Source organism: Opisthorchis viverrini (genome assembly GCF_000715545.1).
Source record: "Opisthorchis viverrini unplaced genomic scaffold opera_v5_204, whole genome shotgun sequence".
Taxonomy (NCBI): Eukaryota; Metazoa; Platyhelminthes; class Trematoda; order Opisthorchiida; family Opisthorchiidae; genus Opisthorchis; species Opisthorchis viverrini.
In genome coordinates, this window is record NW_008751860.1 from 928,607 (window position 1) to 944,162 (window position 15,556).

A 15,556-nucleotide genomic window follows, 5' to 3' on the forward strand; every position below is an offset into this window, starting at 1 on the left:
TACGTGGTAGGTTAGCTGCTCGTTTTTCGCCACTTGGTTTCACGTACATCACTATCAGGAACGGTCTTCGTCAGAGACATTCTTTCTCAACAGTCTTTCCCCATAAAGATCCTGAAGGAGTCACATTGATTTCGTTAGCTGATAGCTGGGGAAATCCTGTGAGAGCTTCAAGACCACATGAAGCCCTTGGCAGGTGGATACTGAGATGGGTGGTCAATTTACAATTTGCACCTACTTACCAAGTCAAGTCAAAAGTAGATGGCCGCAGTAAACTGCAAAATACTCCATCCAGTGCACTACCACCATGTCTCATCCCAGTACGACAAGCGAATTGACGGTTTCTGAAAGCTCCCTTTGACAGTTTGATTACAAGAGGCAACACCATCAAATGCTATAGCAGCCGAAAAGACTTTAGACGTAACGAATTTGACATGTACTTCTTCTCTCTGGCTTTACAGGAAGCCGGAACAGGGTTTCATTCGTGCTATAACTACGTAGCGTAACCCGCTCCACATAACCCAGAATATCACTTCATCGCCACTGACTGCTGGGATAGTTCACTGACATCTGCAAACATTCGCTATGGTAAAAGTAAAGTAGAATAGAGGCTAACAAGTCAATGCAGGCACACCGGTAGAGCGAAAATCACGTCCGTCATGAGTAGTGGAAACACAAACTAATACTTACTTACTTACTTGCCTACTTACTTACTTACTTACTGCACGCCATCAGTACTGACTTACTTACTTACGTACTTGCTTGCTTACTTACTTGCTTACGTATTACTTAAACTGGATGATGGTTCATCACATTCACTATTTTACTGAATATATCCCTAGCGGTTTAAGGTCGTTATTTTGCAAAACTAGTACGCGAAGTTGGATACGGCTGGATTCTAACTTCGTTTGCGCTGAATTCAATTGGGTACGAAGCCAAATGTTAACGCCAAATGTAACGCCTGACCTACCTGCATCGCTGAGAGAAAATTATAGCCATTCTGATCGACGAACGTCAATGAAAACTCAGTTTTTACCCAAAGTTCACTAAAATGAAAATACTAGCTACTGACACTAATTGTCTATTATTCTATCTCCTTAGTTGATTCACCAAGTAGGCAACCTGTGTGAGGTCAGAATATGGTTGTCGGCAACCAGGAAGCGCGTACGTGGTTGTCTTATCAGGATGCAGTTTCAGGTTTATTGAGCAGTTCCCTGATAAAAATGTGGGCGAATTAGAAGGGTAAATCCAACCAGTTGGTGTGGCAAGGCAATGGCTTTTTTCAAAGCATCTCGATGGAAATGGCTCACAAGTGAGGTCTATATCCACGATGATTGGGTTTGCTGGTAAGTAAAGTTGGTCAGCCTACTGACTAAGCCAGCCCCTGCACACATCGTTCTTCATATTGTGAGCCGATTGCTGATTAATTGCCACTGCTGTTTGCCCCGCAAATAAACTGGGTGTAAAAATATCCTTTTTGAAAAGCTGGGCTCACATTTGCAATTGAGCATAAGCAAACAACAAAAACTGCATCCTGGGCGGAAAGTGGATCCTAGGATATAACCGCGAGAACAGACTCCTGCTTGCTATTTGGTTACTGAACCGCCAACCCATCCTGGGTATGACCGAGGAACATTAACGCGTTATTTCTGGAAAAAGGTTGAAAATGTTTTTGTATAATTTAACCACATGATTTCCAGTTTAACACATGTGATTCAGTGCTTGGATTTTGTTCGCTCCTGACGGCTAGATTAGACATAACGACCTGCAATTTGGAGTACTGCGGCCTCCTCACAACTCGTGAAACAAGAAAATGGGCCTCACGCACAATTCCTTGTTAAGGAATAGCTACACGTTGCATGCGGTCTGAAGGACTTTGATGGATACGGGCCCGCTGTTCCCTCAGGTTTTAGAAATCATTCAGTTTTATGCTGACACTTTCTGGCGTCTCCATGTAGGTCCATATATTTTCAGCGTGTGAACATCTTCGGAATATGACGCAAATGAATGTCGGTCTCATCTGGATTAACCTAATGCTGTCTACTTCACAGAAATCGAGGTTCTGCAATTTGCCGGAGACTAGCGCCTACGATGATGCAACGGTGATTTGCTTTCTTAGTTTGTGTACACCAGTCTGCGTGCAGGCTTAATGGTCGGAAAGGGACGCGATTGTCTTCTTAATTGATCAAATTCTGGGAGCTTGGGAGAGGTGGATTTTGTGCACTTAAAAAGGAAAGCTCATGACGCCAGGAAACATGTTCCGTCACTTTTACACAGTCATATTCGGGGGCGTAAACTGCATGTAGTGTACAGTATACGGTATGCAATCCTTCGCGGTTTTTCGCATTTCAAGGATATCCCTGTTATTGCCTGCTCTTACTGCGTATGTATAAATTTATATTTGGAAGCAGAAAGCAGTTAAATATGACTGCCTATTTTACAATAGCTGCTGTCCAGCGGAATTCAATTTTATGCACTTGAAATGAAAGGTTGGGTTTACACTTCAGTTTGGGTAATACCTACTGGCTAAAAATCAGTAGTCTCCCCAAGCAACGTTAGAACCGATAGCAAGCAAAGTAAACTAGATATGGCAGGGTTGGGTCTTAAAGTGATATGTGGTGAATCCGTGAGTGAAATTTCTGAAGGTCGGGTCACTGGGTTATTCAACGGACAGTTTCATGCTGCCTATTTCTTTTCTTGTCTGTCTGTTGTACCGCGAGTCTTACACACGTTAAACATGGACGCTTTTTGTCATGAGACAAAATAATCGAACGCTATCCTCATCCGGTAATGCGTGCGCAATTTTCTTCAATCAGAAATAAAATTGGAGGAGTCGAAGCCCCTGCAGAAATTCTTGGGGGCGGTGCTAGTAACGCGTGTTCACTTCCCACAGAGAAAGCAGTTAATCTGTCTTGAAAAGCGCCTTTTTTGGGACATAAGATAGCAACACTGCTGTGCCGCTAAAATTTTATTTTCCTTGGTTAGTTACATTTGACAATTAAAGAATGCATTTTCACACGCCATCAGCATGAACAGATTTAGACTTTAATTATTTCCGTTTGGAAAGTACTCGTTTGGGATTTAATTCAGTGACCAACATTTACTTTATATGAAATGACGAAACCTGACGTGATCAAGTATTTGAACATTGTCCCAATTGAACTTGTATCCTTCTCTGTCTTCGTAGATTGAGACGAGTGACATTGGGTCATGTTTTCTGCTGGCAAGCTTGTGTTTGTGTATTCCAGTAGGACGTTTTCTTCCGGTATGGCCAAAGTAGTGTTTGTCGCAGTCATTGCACTTAAGTTTGTAGACCACGTTAATCATCTTCAATGCATCCAACCTTCCCTTTGGTTCCGAGAGAGTACTTCTCAACGTGCTTGCGGGCTTGAAGACGTAACGGCTACCCGAAGACTTTCACATGGAGGTGCTTACGAGACCACTACCAAGCTGACCTGTCAATACAACCAGAACGGAGGAAGATCACGCTGCCGTATATCAGAAACGTGGTGGAGATGACTGCAAGACATCTACGGTAACATGGTATTACAATTACAGTCGCCTTCAAGCCTTTAAGACATTCTAATTCACTGGTTTACTGTCTCTATTCTGACCTGTCCATTGGTAACTCACGGTTTATGTCCGTCTTGGCAGATTTGAGTGACCATGTTGAATCCCAGATTAGAGCGACAAACTCCGGTTTATTTAAGTTTCCCGTATTATCTTTCGGGATGGTATGTTGCGAATATTAATGATGTCAATGATGAGTAACATTTTCACAGAGTAGCAGTTTGCAGGTGGTCCTAAATGGAGATTGATGCCCATCCAAACTCTTCAAGCAAATGCAACCAAGTCCGATCCGGATATTTTTCACGTTCGACAAATCGGTGTATTAAGCGTCTAGCCAACTCAAATAGGCTATTTGTAATTTTGAGCACCTTTTCTTTTATGTCCAAGTAGTCTGGTTCAATAGAGTCGGTAAAAGACAAGCGTACACATTCTCGTTAAATTTTTGAGTTAAACAAAGCACCAACCAGCCGTCCACGGACAAACAGTCAAGTGTTCAAACATCCGGCCAAAGTTTCCGTTGTCTGGAACTCCGTAGATTTTAACAGAAAGCATCCTATTTAAAAAGCAGCTCTGGAGAGCTCATCGTATTTTTAGCGCAGATTAACCATAACAACATAACAGAATACTTGTTTCACGTTTTCCAATCTGTCCATATCTTTTTCAATCGAAGCCTGATGTCTGCGTGGCGTGGAATCCCTACCTGAAAAATGATTGACGCCACATGCCGTATAAATCCACGGAATTCACTACATCAAACACCCTGACGTGTCCGAACTCCTTGATTCGAAACGCTCTCCTGAGGATCACTTGTTCAAATATCTTTACATCTCCATTCGGTACTCACCCCCAATAATTTTTTCACTGTGCTTCACTGGCTTCAGCTACCTAAATTACGGGACAGCTTTGCTAATCAAATGCTCCTAAATGCTCTTCGTTATGCGTTTTCAAAGGCCAGAAACACTCCTCATCGGAATTAGCAAGTTAATTTACCAAGTGGAATATTTAGGCATTGGTACTTGCAGCACTTTTAGTTTGTCTCTCATCTTTGTTAAGTCATAATTATTACGCTGGGTCCACGGACCTAAGCATCATTTTCAGACGTTCATTAGAAATTCCGGTTCGGTAAGGTATGACCGGACGCTCAAAATCTTGATAAGCAGTTAGCTTGAAATTTCGGCACGCATACACGTCGGTATTGTCTGGAAAAACTGTACGTCTTTTAACGCTGGAAGGAAGACAATGTAGCATCACAGCAAGTACTGTTGTTGCTCAGTGTCAAACCCAACGTCACCTAGCAAAGTCAGTTGGCAGGGATACCGCGGACGTTTTTGATGGTGATTTAAGTTTGCTGGGACTGCAAATTTCAAATTCTTGGGGTGAAAGGAAGAAGGCATTCGCTGCGGTGTTATTTATTGGAAAATGCTAGCTGACCAGTTACGGACTATTGGACAGGAAAGAAAAACTCTCATTTGCATCCTATTTACAAAAACTGAACATTCATCTCCTGTTGACCGTTTCTTCCTGAACTTTCCTGACTATTCATTGACTGTTGCTTAAATCAAAGCGAATGCTACAAAGCGGCTCCACAAATTCCGCAAGAGACGCAAAGTGAATTTACAAGAAGAAACCATACTAATCCCCACTGGTAGTATCACCTTTACATAAATACTTGATGGCCTGCTCTACGTCGCGCCAACTTTGAGCTAAATGCGCAACAATTAAAGTCAATCATAACTTGTTTAAAGCACTGTGGTCATTACCTCAGCATTAGCTTTGTCACCGCATGCGCATTCTAAGCAAAACTTAGTCAGCAACGAACATATTTATAAAATGCTATTGGTGGTTTGGAAAGCAGGATTGCATAATTGAAGGTGTAAATTTGTTCTCAACGGTTTCCATTTTCCGGCAAGAGCACTCAAATCCTGTTTATTTTTGCATTCGGGAAAATGATCTCAACTATCTTTGAAATCACTCAGTGGGAACATGATACGCGAGGCGCATGGTGACACCAGATTAACTGAAGTGAAATTTAGGATAGGATATGCAGTAATTTCATGACTGTTATTTAGATTGTTGTGGATATCAGGTGAAGCATGTCAATGGCGACGTGATAAAACTTTTGTAACCGGCTTCTATGTATTTGGTTGTACCAGAAATTTCATTGGGACTCACGTTAGCTTTTGGTTTTGACGGTTTAGTTAGGGCCAAATTGTTGACATAACGCACTGCGATTTAAAACGAAAGTGGAGTCAATGCCGTCACAAAATATTTCAGATGCCCGGGCGTGCCTCGCCCTTTGTCATCTGTGTGTTGTAGGCACCGTCGTGTATGGTGAGACTGCAGTTGCGGATTTATACTACTCATCACTCAGTTGTACAAGTACCTAAAGGCAAGATGATCGATGCCTTCTGAAGGCCTTAGTCCACGAATTACGACAGCTGGTTTCGTCAGACGATATTTGGTCGAGACGAGGAAATATATTCTGGCATACTACAGTTGAATGCCGTTTCAGCAATGGTTTGCCAATCGATCGTTGTGTTATTTCATCCGTTAAAGAGAGAATGTCTGAGGTATTCCATTGAAGCATTGCCGTTTCGTACGTTCAAATTTCCGCACAATTCTGGGAGGTTGGAAATTCAGTATTTTGTCACGCCTGCTGATTGGTACCCATCGGCCGCACTGCTGATGTCTCGTGAACCCAATCACATGTTATAAATAAACTGGTGAACTGATGAAAACGTTTTGTGTTCAGTGCTGTTTACAATTAGGAAAACAAAAGGAGTATATTTTGAAAGAAGGAACGCAATATAATTGTGGCATACGGACACAATGCACAAGAATTTCCGATCACAATGGAGGGTCTACCAGCTGCACATTGAACTCAACGCACAAAAATGGTTTCGCCACATTGTCCAGTAATTCCCATCGGACTTTCATAACACCCTAAAAGGAAAAACTATCACAGAACGCTCGACAACAGCCGTGTACACTAGGACAAAGACACTGTTCAAGCTTGGATGTAAACAAGATGATGAAAATAAACAGGTATAGGTGGATTTCTAAACGGTTTAGATGCAACTTTCGTTGAGCCATTTGAATCAGTGTACGCCAAAGTAAACATTCTATGGTCACACATTTCATGCACTCGCGGGGATCGATAAGGTTGATGCATTACCCTCATTACATCGCGTTTGAAAACCCTAAAGGTATCTGAAATTCTACGTAGTTTTTGATTATTAAACACCAACAATTTGGAAGAAAAAACCTTGACCACTTTATATCTGATACTTGACATGAGTAATCAGGCAGATTTTTCGCAATTTACGTCGATTTGGAGAAGTTATCCCTTGGAAAATTCTGATTTCTTTGCAGCTGTAAATGCGACCTTGAATTTGGATAGGCTTGAGATTTTTTCTATGGAAACTTCATTCCGTAAGAGTAATCATTATATACCGCGGGAAACCCAAAAATAGGTGTTTCAACTCCAATTGTGTTAACGGCCTCATGCACCCCACAAACCCTGGTAAGGCACCGAAGCTGGGAGCTCCCAGTTGATAGCCTGGAAACCTAAACATTCTGGATATCAGCAGTGAACGACACACAGCAAATGCCACTCGTCAGTCAAGCTATTCTGAGCACATGGTTCCGCATGGTACTTGGCACCTCAAGGATTCACGTTTCTTGGTGGGCTTTCACTCATAAAAGTTAGCCTGGTCACGATTTTATCCTGCAACTCGAGTGCGACTAGTTGCGCGTCTTCCGTTAAGGCTAGGAGGAAACACAACGCTTCATCGCCAACATCAAAACCAGTAACATCAATATTAACACTAGTGCTTCATAGATGAACAATCAAGTGGCCCCTCCAATTATATGTAAGGCCAGAGAGTGCAATGAAGTTAAAAAAAGGTTGAGTGATTGTCCAAACCTGATGCAGCCCATATCAGACCCACACTTTCAAGCGCTCAACCAAACAGTCTTGGAAGAAACCGGCATTGAATACTCCACTGACATTTATTAGCTGCGAATTCTTGCAGCATTTTGAGCGAAGCACAGGCGTGCCCATAGAACCGCATCCTGGAAGTCTAAACGTTGCGCTCTGCTGCATATCAGGGAGCCATTTTCGTACCCGATTATCCTGGTGACAGGGGCTTCCCGATGACCAGTCAAACAAACGAAGGAAAACAGAGTTTTTGTATCCTCCATTTCTTCAGCCTTGTGAGTCCACCAAACTTCGCCGTTTGTATGAGCACAAAGTTTCACGTGGCGTCGGATGATGCGTCTGGTGGTGTTGTGGTTTCAACCAGGAAGAATCTATCGCAGGGTCTCCTGAAATGACACGGTCTCAACAGAGATCCAATGTTTAGATGAGCTCGGCTGGGTTGCACCGCGAACATACGTTTCATCTTTGAGAGCGTGCTGGGTATATTTTCCAAGTTGCTATCCATATCCAAAATTGGACAATCCGGCGAGCGTTCGAGGAGACTGTTCTGGTAGTTTCGTTGATTTCCGGGTTTATCACCTTCTCAATGGTTATGGGAATTGTGTGCTTTTTTGGTAGACCTGAAAAGCGCAATGAAAACAGCAGTGTTCAGGTGAATTTTCAGAATTCACGCTGATGTTCCAGAAGAAGCGCCAGTTAGCAATCGATCATCGTTTTTCGTGCGTCTTGTGTCCACATGGCCTGGCCTGAACGGCATGTGGTATACCTACCTAGTTGGTCATATCACCATCAACCACAGCGATATCGGAGCTTTATGCGCCCGTCGTAGAAGAACAGTGGAGCGCTGGAGGAAACGACCTTTGCAGATTCACACCTACAGTCATTTGTGATGTAAGCAGACAAAAGAAGCAAGTTGAAATAGGGCACAGATGTTGCCAAGAAAACCGCACACAGGGAACTACAAACGGATACCTAATCAAGTAGACATGCTTCCGCTAGGGCGCTCAGTGCAAATCAGCTCCAGCATATCCAACTGTTGCGGCCTCTGCATAACCAAGGTTGCGAATCTGGAACCTGGAAATGAGCAAGGTTGTAGTCAGTTCGATCACGGCACTTACGTCCTGCATCCTTGTTTCTGATAGACAACATACATCAACGCGAAATCAATCCAACATTCCAGCAAGCGCCAATGGTTGACCTGATTGTTTCAGTGGGCAGACATTAAAGACAACCAATTAAACGGAATTTTTGGGTTTGAAAACTGAGCTCGAGGCTTTTAGGTTTGTTACTGAACTTGTGCGTACAGAAGCTGCATCTGAGTGTGATGGAGCGCGAGAAAAACCGTGAGTGCTGGTGCTGGAGCCTGTACAGAAGTGTTTATATTTGGGTAAAGCGAGGGTGGAAGACAGAAAACGTGAAATGCCAGAAGGAAAACGTTAGCAGTAGCATTGTTTTACTGCTGTGTGCGACAATTAAGGTGGCCAGGCTGGTAGCATGAGAGTAATGTTTGCCGCAAATGTCATGGGGTGCTCACACCTAGACAGCTGGACAATTGGTGTCCTCAACCAAAGCCTTTGGATTAAAAGTCTAATCGCAAAGCAGCAGGAAATGTAATTATTTTACCATTTCACGGAATACGTCGCCACGTATGTTGCAGACGCCAAACTGGAGGGCCGGGATAGTGTTTTCGTTAGACCGCTACCCATGGACCAACCGGGTATGAGAGACTCTGTGAGTGTCCACGGACACCTCCAGTATTGTTCAATGTGTCTCCAGGGAACACAAACTGCCATACCACCCTATATTCCGGGCTTTTATTGAAGTAAGGGGTACGACATCAACAGATGTTGAGAAGGAGTTTGTGACTTGTAGGGGAATAATTGTGATTTAAAGCAAAAAATGCAATCGTATGCGGATGAAGGTTCTTTAAACTTGCAATTTAAACGGATCGACGTGTATTTAAAAGGCCTGTAGAACGGAACCCATATTGTCATTCATTTTCACTAAACTGGGGTGGGCATTTTAATGAACGGATACAGTTTTGTAAAAGTGATATTACAGTGGTTTTACGCAACTTACTGCTGGGTATTTAGTAGGCACCAAACCTTCGAACGTGTACGTATAAACTCTTTCCGGAAGAAGTGGGCAAGACTGAGCCACGTGTTCACAAACATCATTATGCGACCACAGCACGGTGATGCGCTCACCAGCCATTATGCCATGAACGGTCGCGTCCGAGGGGCTGAATTGTCGGGCTTTCACAAGAAAGACATTTATGCTTACCTTTGGCATGGATGCAGACGAAACCACAAAATAAAACATTGTCAACTGAGTCTTATTCATGATGGAACATTGTGATACGAAATCGGGCGGTTTTCGTTCTTGACTCAAAAGTGAAGACTTTATTGCGTTTACTTAGATCAGGCGCAGATTCACTGAAGTTCTGACTTCCGTTTATCCTCAGTATTTTCAGGCAAGTTCAGGAAACCAAACACGCTACTGAAATATAGAATTTCGGCCTCGTAAAATAGAATTTGTCGCCAAAAATGGCAAAGAGCCAAATTACTGAATTTATTTGGACAATACACACTGAAACACGGTGATAGGATTGAAAAAACGTTGTAAAAACGCAAATCCGTCCTGTAGATTAATTTGTACTCACCAACCCTGAAATTAATGCGGACGGAGGCTGGTGCCCCCTTGAGGAGAACGCAGGGGCTTCCGTTGCACGGTGAAGTGGTGACCCTTCTCACTTCTGCACCACTTGAACCTGGCATGAGATAAAACAAATTGAAAAGGCACCATGTTTCAAGATTTGCTCTATTAATCAGGTTTTGTAGGCGACATTTTGAACTGTGATCAATGACAGTGAACATTTGCTACATCATCCACCTGCCAGGTATCTAGTCTGCTATTGATCAAATATCGGTCTTTGAACTTTCACAAATGTCCAACTCCGGTATTTTGCAACCGATCGTTTTGTAACTAAAAAATTGGATATTGGAGGAGAGGATAGTAATCCATTGTCCAGTCACTATTCGTCCCTTGTTTGTTCTAAAAACACTCAGCTTTAGGAGTGGTATATAAATGAAAGCGCGCATGTATTCGCCTCCCACATTTTAACATCTGGCGATCACACACATTTCGAGTATTAGCCAGTAAAATTAGCGAATAAATTTTACACCATCTACCGTTGCTCACGAACGATGTTACTGAAAATGTCCCATCTGAGTACATCCAGACTGAAACCATCATTTACCGGTACGACTATCTCGTACTTTGGGCGCAAATTCAGATCCGGTGACAAAATTCTAAATGAACAAAATTAAGAAATTGTTCCACGTCGGGCTAATTTCAACAAAACTCTAGCGGAAAATTTAATTGGCAGTCGGGATGGTCAAATATATTGAGATAGGTAAATTATTCCTGGGCAAAATTTGGCAATGTAGTGAACAAGAAATATTCTTTTACAAGTACAAGCTTACCGCAGTCCACAAATTCTGTAGCGTCGGTGACTTTCGTCGCGTTTATTATCACGGAGTATGCAAGCAGATAGACCAGACGCATAGCGTAGAATTGCAGGCTCAAGTGCTGAAAATTCTACCGCTTTTATGTTGTTCAGTTCGCACCCAACAAAGGTCATGCAGGATAGTGCACATGTTCACTTTGATTGTTGTTAGCTGTTGTGAACGGGGTATATCGAACGGTAGGTTTCCAATCAAATCAGCTGAACGCATAAATAGCTCGGGCTGTTCCAAGACATGCGAAAATGCTCAAAACACGTGCTAAGTTAGCCAATGTTCTGTGCATTGAATCCTACCAAACCTATTTGATATGCAGTCTGGTTTTGTGGATCAGTCCAAGCCAAGTCACTTCATGCCACAAAATGTGCTCGAACTGGATGAATTTGAGCCTCTTTGTTAGTCAAATGGTTAACCTAATCTCGGATGTAATTTACTAAGCTGTGGGCAACAACATTGCTCTAATGATCGCAGGTCTTTTGGGGGTTTTTTGAATTTCAAGTGAAAATAGGGCAGTTGCTTTTTCACTTCATTACTAAAGAAGTGAGCAAAACTCTGTGGATTCCGAAAGCATTCTTGTCGCTTACAAAGTCTCTATTTCACATTAGCATGCTGAAGAACCAGATTCTTAAAAGAAAATTAGCCATCGTTGCTTCAAACTCGCCGATGCATAAATAAAGCATCGCAATTTCTTAACACATTTGTGTAGAGAGCGATTTATCAAAGGCTTACATGATAGACCGATAAGGTCTCATTCTAGACTTGTCGAATCAGCTTAAAATTTAGGCGTTGGGCTGATTAGTTTGGCATCCATGCCATGTGCAGACATTTGTTGGGATTGTATGAAATCGAGTAAATTTGTCGCATTTATTCGGCTATGGGTTCAGTTTTGTCTCACACCTGGCGACCTGCCTAGTCGGACTAAGTGAAGGGAATAATACAGCTCATCTTAAGGTGCATCCACAATTTTTGGTCATCAAAGCCGACATCAGTAAATATAGCTCGTCAAATCTCTAAACGCATCATTTTTTAGTGATCTCCAGTTCTTCAACAAAGCCTATGTTTCGATTACTCGATGCGCGCAGATGTCACATCAACCTAAATTCCGACTCGCAAATACTTGGTCGCAGAACCGAGAAACACCGGCAAAATAACTGGCCTTTGCTGGGCACCTTGGTGTACGCGAAAGCAGCGAGCAACGATAACAAATTCAATTAGTGGGATACCTGGTGATTTGTAATTGAGAGTTCGTCCTAAGAGTGAAACAAGTGTATGCTGAAGGCACCATACGGTGGCCTCATTCTTATCAAGAATAAACGTTACTGTTGAGCTCACGAAATTCAAGGGTTTCAGTGCCCCTTAAATTGCGGTGTTTCAGAAGGGTAGACATACGCACCCATGAACACCATCGTTCGGTAGCATCATTGCCTCTCAGTTAGACGGGATATGGCACCACCGTCGTCTAGTCACGTTTTTCACCTAACGATTGTATCTTTGAAGTATGAAATCGCTCATGGGGTTTCATCCAGACTGTGTAAAAATTTCTCCCATGAGTGGCTTTCAAGTCGACTTCACAGCGAGAAGATTTATCAATTTTCTAATCGTCAGCCAGTTAAACCGAGAGATAGTATGGACCATCATTCCTGATTTCGATTTTCGCCTGACATCCAACCCCAAACGAATGTGGACATTCCAAGGGCCAAGAAGTTGGTATTGGTGGTGTTGTGAGCCGAGTACGTATTTCATCATGACGTGTCAGCACTGCCCACATCATAAATAATTTACAAGCCCGGAAGGGGCCAAGTGAAACTGTTTACGTCCGACTTGCTGCTCATGAGGCCGAATAGTCGAGGATCTAGCTTGTCTTGGCTAGAATACGACTGGGTAGAGCCAGACGATGTTGGTGTCCCTAACAGTCCGAAATATAACACTTCGGAAATAAAAGTAACGTGTGGTCAGATTACTGGTGTAGAGAAACGCTGATCTGAAAGTTCACGGACATTGCAATGCTACACATGGATCATGCTGAAACATTGGGCTGCTATCAGGTCTTACCGTCCAGGTCAAACGCAAAGAACAACTGGTTTCCGTTAAAAGCACGTGCTAAATTACGACGGGGATATTTGTGTGTATATTAATGGCAGCGTTGTTTCGTACTCCTTGCGTTAGGAAAAATCAAATGACAAACTGTACAACACTGTGCGCACAGCTTTCAGAATGGATGAAAAAACTTTCTGATTGTGGGCTAAATCAATGTGAGCATCTGAATGTTATCGAATAAAGTAGAAACTCGAGTGGACAGCAGTGTGTATCACATCGGATCACACTGCAAAGGAATGTCCATGTAACAATTTTATATACCAGTTTACGTTGGTAGATTTATTCTGCGTGTTCCCGAAAATCCTGCGTCTTCGTGAACACTTGATACGAAACCGAAAGAAGAGCGCATTGCTGTTTTGAACGGGGGAGGCTGCGTAAATCTGTTTTTATGTGTACCAGTGGGCTAAGACTTTCCTAGACGGCCACCAAGAGTATGGTTTCTGAAGGTAAGTAGACAGTGCACATTTTAATCTGGATGATGAAAGCAGGCCCGTGGGAAACTGAGATGAAGCAGATTGCGCAGTCAAACATGCAGAAACATAAAAAAACATCAATACGTCTTCCGAAAAGTCCCAAGATTCAGGATATCTGTAAGTTCATAAGTTTTCTTTATGAACATACGTCTATGAAATCCTAGATTCACTAGCAAAGCAGATTATCCAAAATAAATGAATGAATAGTCCTTCGTGTTCTTATGAGAACACAGAGGTTATTTGCAGACCACAAGCAAACGAGTGAAAGACAAGCACTTGTCCACGCCTCATTTGTCAACTTTGTCCACGAAATCTAAGGATTGTACCTCAAGGAAACGTTCTTACGAACCACAGAGAAAGAGGGTTTGTCTTATTGTTTAAGAAACCCTCAACACTTTAAATAAAACGACTGTCAATGTTTGATTTTTGCTGCTCAGATCAAAGGTATTTGAATGAACCACATAGATTACGTTTACGTAGAACTAAAGTAATGTTTTCAAGATGGTCTGCTAAGCCACTTTGTTCTCCGATGAGAATTGTAGAGGGGTTTCTCTTTAGTTTTGTTCTGATGATTACGCGGCTGACTCCAAGTGTCCATAATGTGATGTGAACCTCGTTGCTCTTTTATCGAGCTGAAGGTTTTTAACATGTGCTCGGGCATCAGACGAAAGTCCAGCTGTTCAAGAGCTACGATAAAAACGCTGCCCTTCAACCGACAGCCCATTCATACACTTTGAGTGTCTGTTGTATCTCTTCACCTTCGCAGGTGCTACCGGGTCACAGTTAGAAGACAAGAAGGCGGCAAAGAAAACCGCATATATTGCAAGTACAGCATTTCATTTATATCATTCACTTGTGACCGTATTTCATGGTCAATCTGCTCTTAACTGACCTGTGCCTCTCCTGCACACCCACAACGGCTCTCTACGGGTTGATTTCTCTGTCATGGAAGGTCATCTTTGCGCTTGGTTACGGAGTGCACATGTCCCCTTGGCAATCATGCGGGTGTGAAATGTATGTGCTTTTTCGCCCTTGCTCCGTCAAATGATGAAGTCGGACGTGATTCAGACGCGTGGGCTTACTCGTAAGGCACTGTTTCACCAAAGGTTTGTTCCGCTGCGTAGTAGGCTGATGCGTGGCGTATTATCTCTCTTTTCCATTTGAAACTGTTTTCGGACTGCTCGAATCTGATCGTAGTTCTTCCCCTTTGGGTTGGCTTGAACCCGGCTTGGTCGTGAACTGTGCGATGCTGTGATGTTCTGGGATAAATTGAGAGGTCGAACATTTTCATGGTCCAAACAAACCGTGTCCAACAAGATGTCCCACTGGAAATATTCTGCTACCTCCCGGCATTGAGCTTGCATGTGGTTCGGTCGTATTTGATTGATACGTCTCGTCCGATTTTCCTTTCCAACATTGATCTCGTAGATCCCATTTCCGTTTTTGCCCAGGACGGTGCTAGTGGACCATTTTTCGGGAGCTTGAATAAACCGCGTCACCAGTGTGGAAGTTTCCCAGTCTGTTTGTCTCATTTGCTGTGTTTCTGGTGTCCTCGCTCTTTGGTCTGAGATTATCGAAACTCGGCCTAATTTTTCGTCCTAAAGTACATCGTGCGGGAGATTTTCCACCGAGAACGTTTGGGTTTGGGGAATGTTGATACGTCGTCAAAAAGGTGCAATCGTGTTGCCTTTTCTCCCACTTTAAGTAGAGCGCGTTTAAAAGTACCCGCGAGTCGTTCGTCCTACCCGTTGGATTGAGGATGATAAGGCAGTGAAACGTTTCCCCAATACCATTTGTGTTGAAAAATTCCCTGAAGTGTTTTGAGGGGAAGTTTGTTCAATTGCCAGCCACAACCAGCTCCGCATTACCGAAATACTGGAATAATCTATCCAACTCATTGACAGTAGACTGTACATCAGTATCCCGTAAAAATGAAAAATCTGGCCATTTAGTGA

At 42.9% G+C, this 15,556-nt stretch overlaps 1 protein-coding gene across 1 annotated transcript; it reads right to left on the reverse strand.

Annotated features, from left to right (window-relative positions):
• Positions 1-14,698: 14,698 nt before the first annotated feature.
• On the reverse strand, positions 14,699-15,133 carry T265_08165 (hypothetical protein; the record flags this gene model as incomplete). Its single annotated transcript, XM_009173885.1, has 1 exon — positions 14,699-15,133. The coding sequence occupies one exon, from the start codon at positions 15,131-15,133 to the stop codon at positions 14,699-14,701; it is 435 nt and encodes a 144-aa protein (XP_009172149.1).
• Between the last annotated feature and the right edge of the window lie 423 nt (positions 15,134-15,556).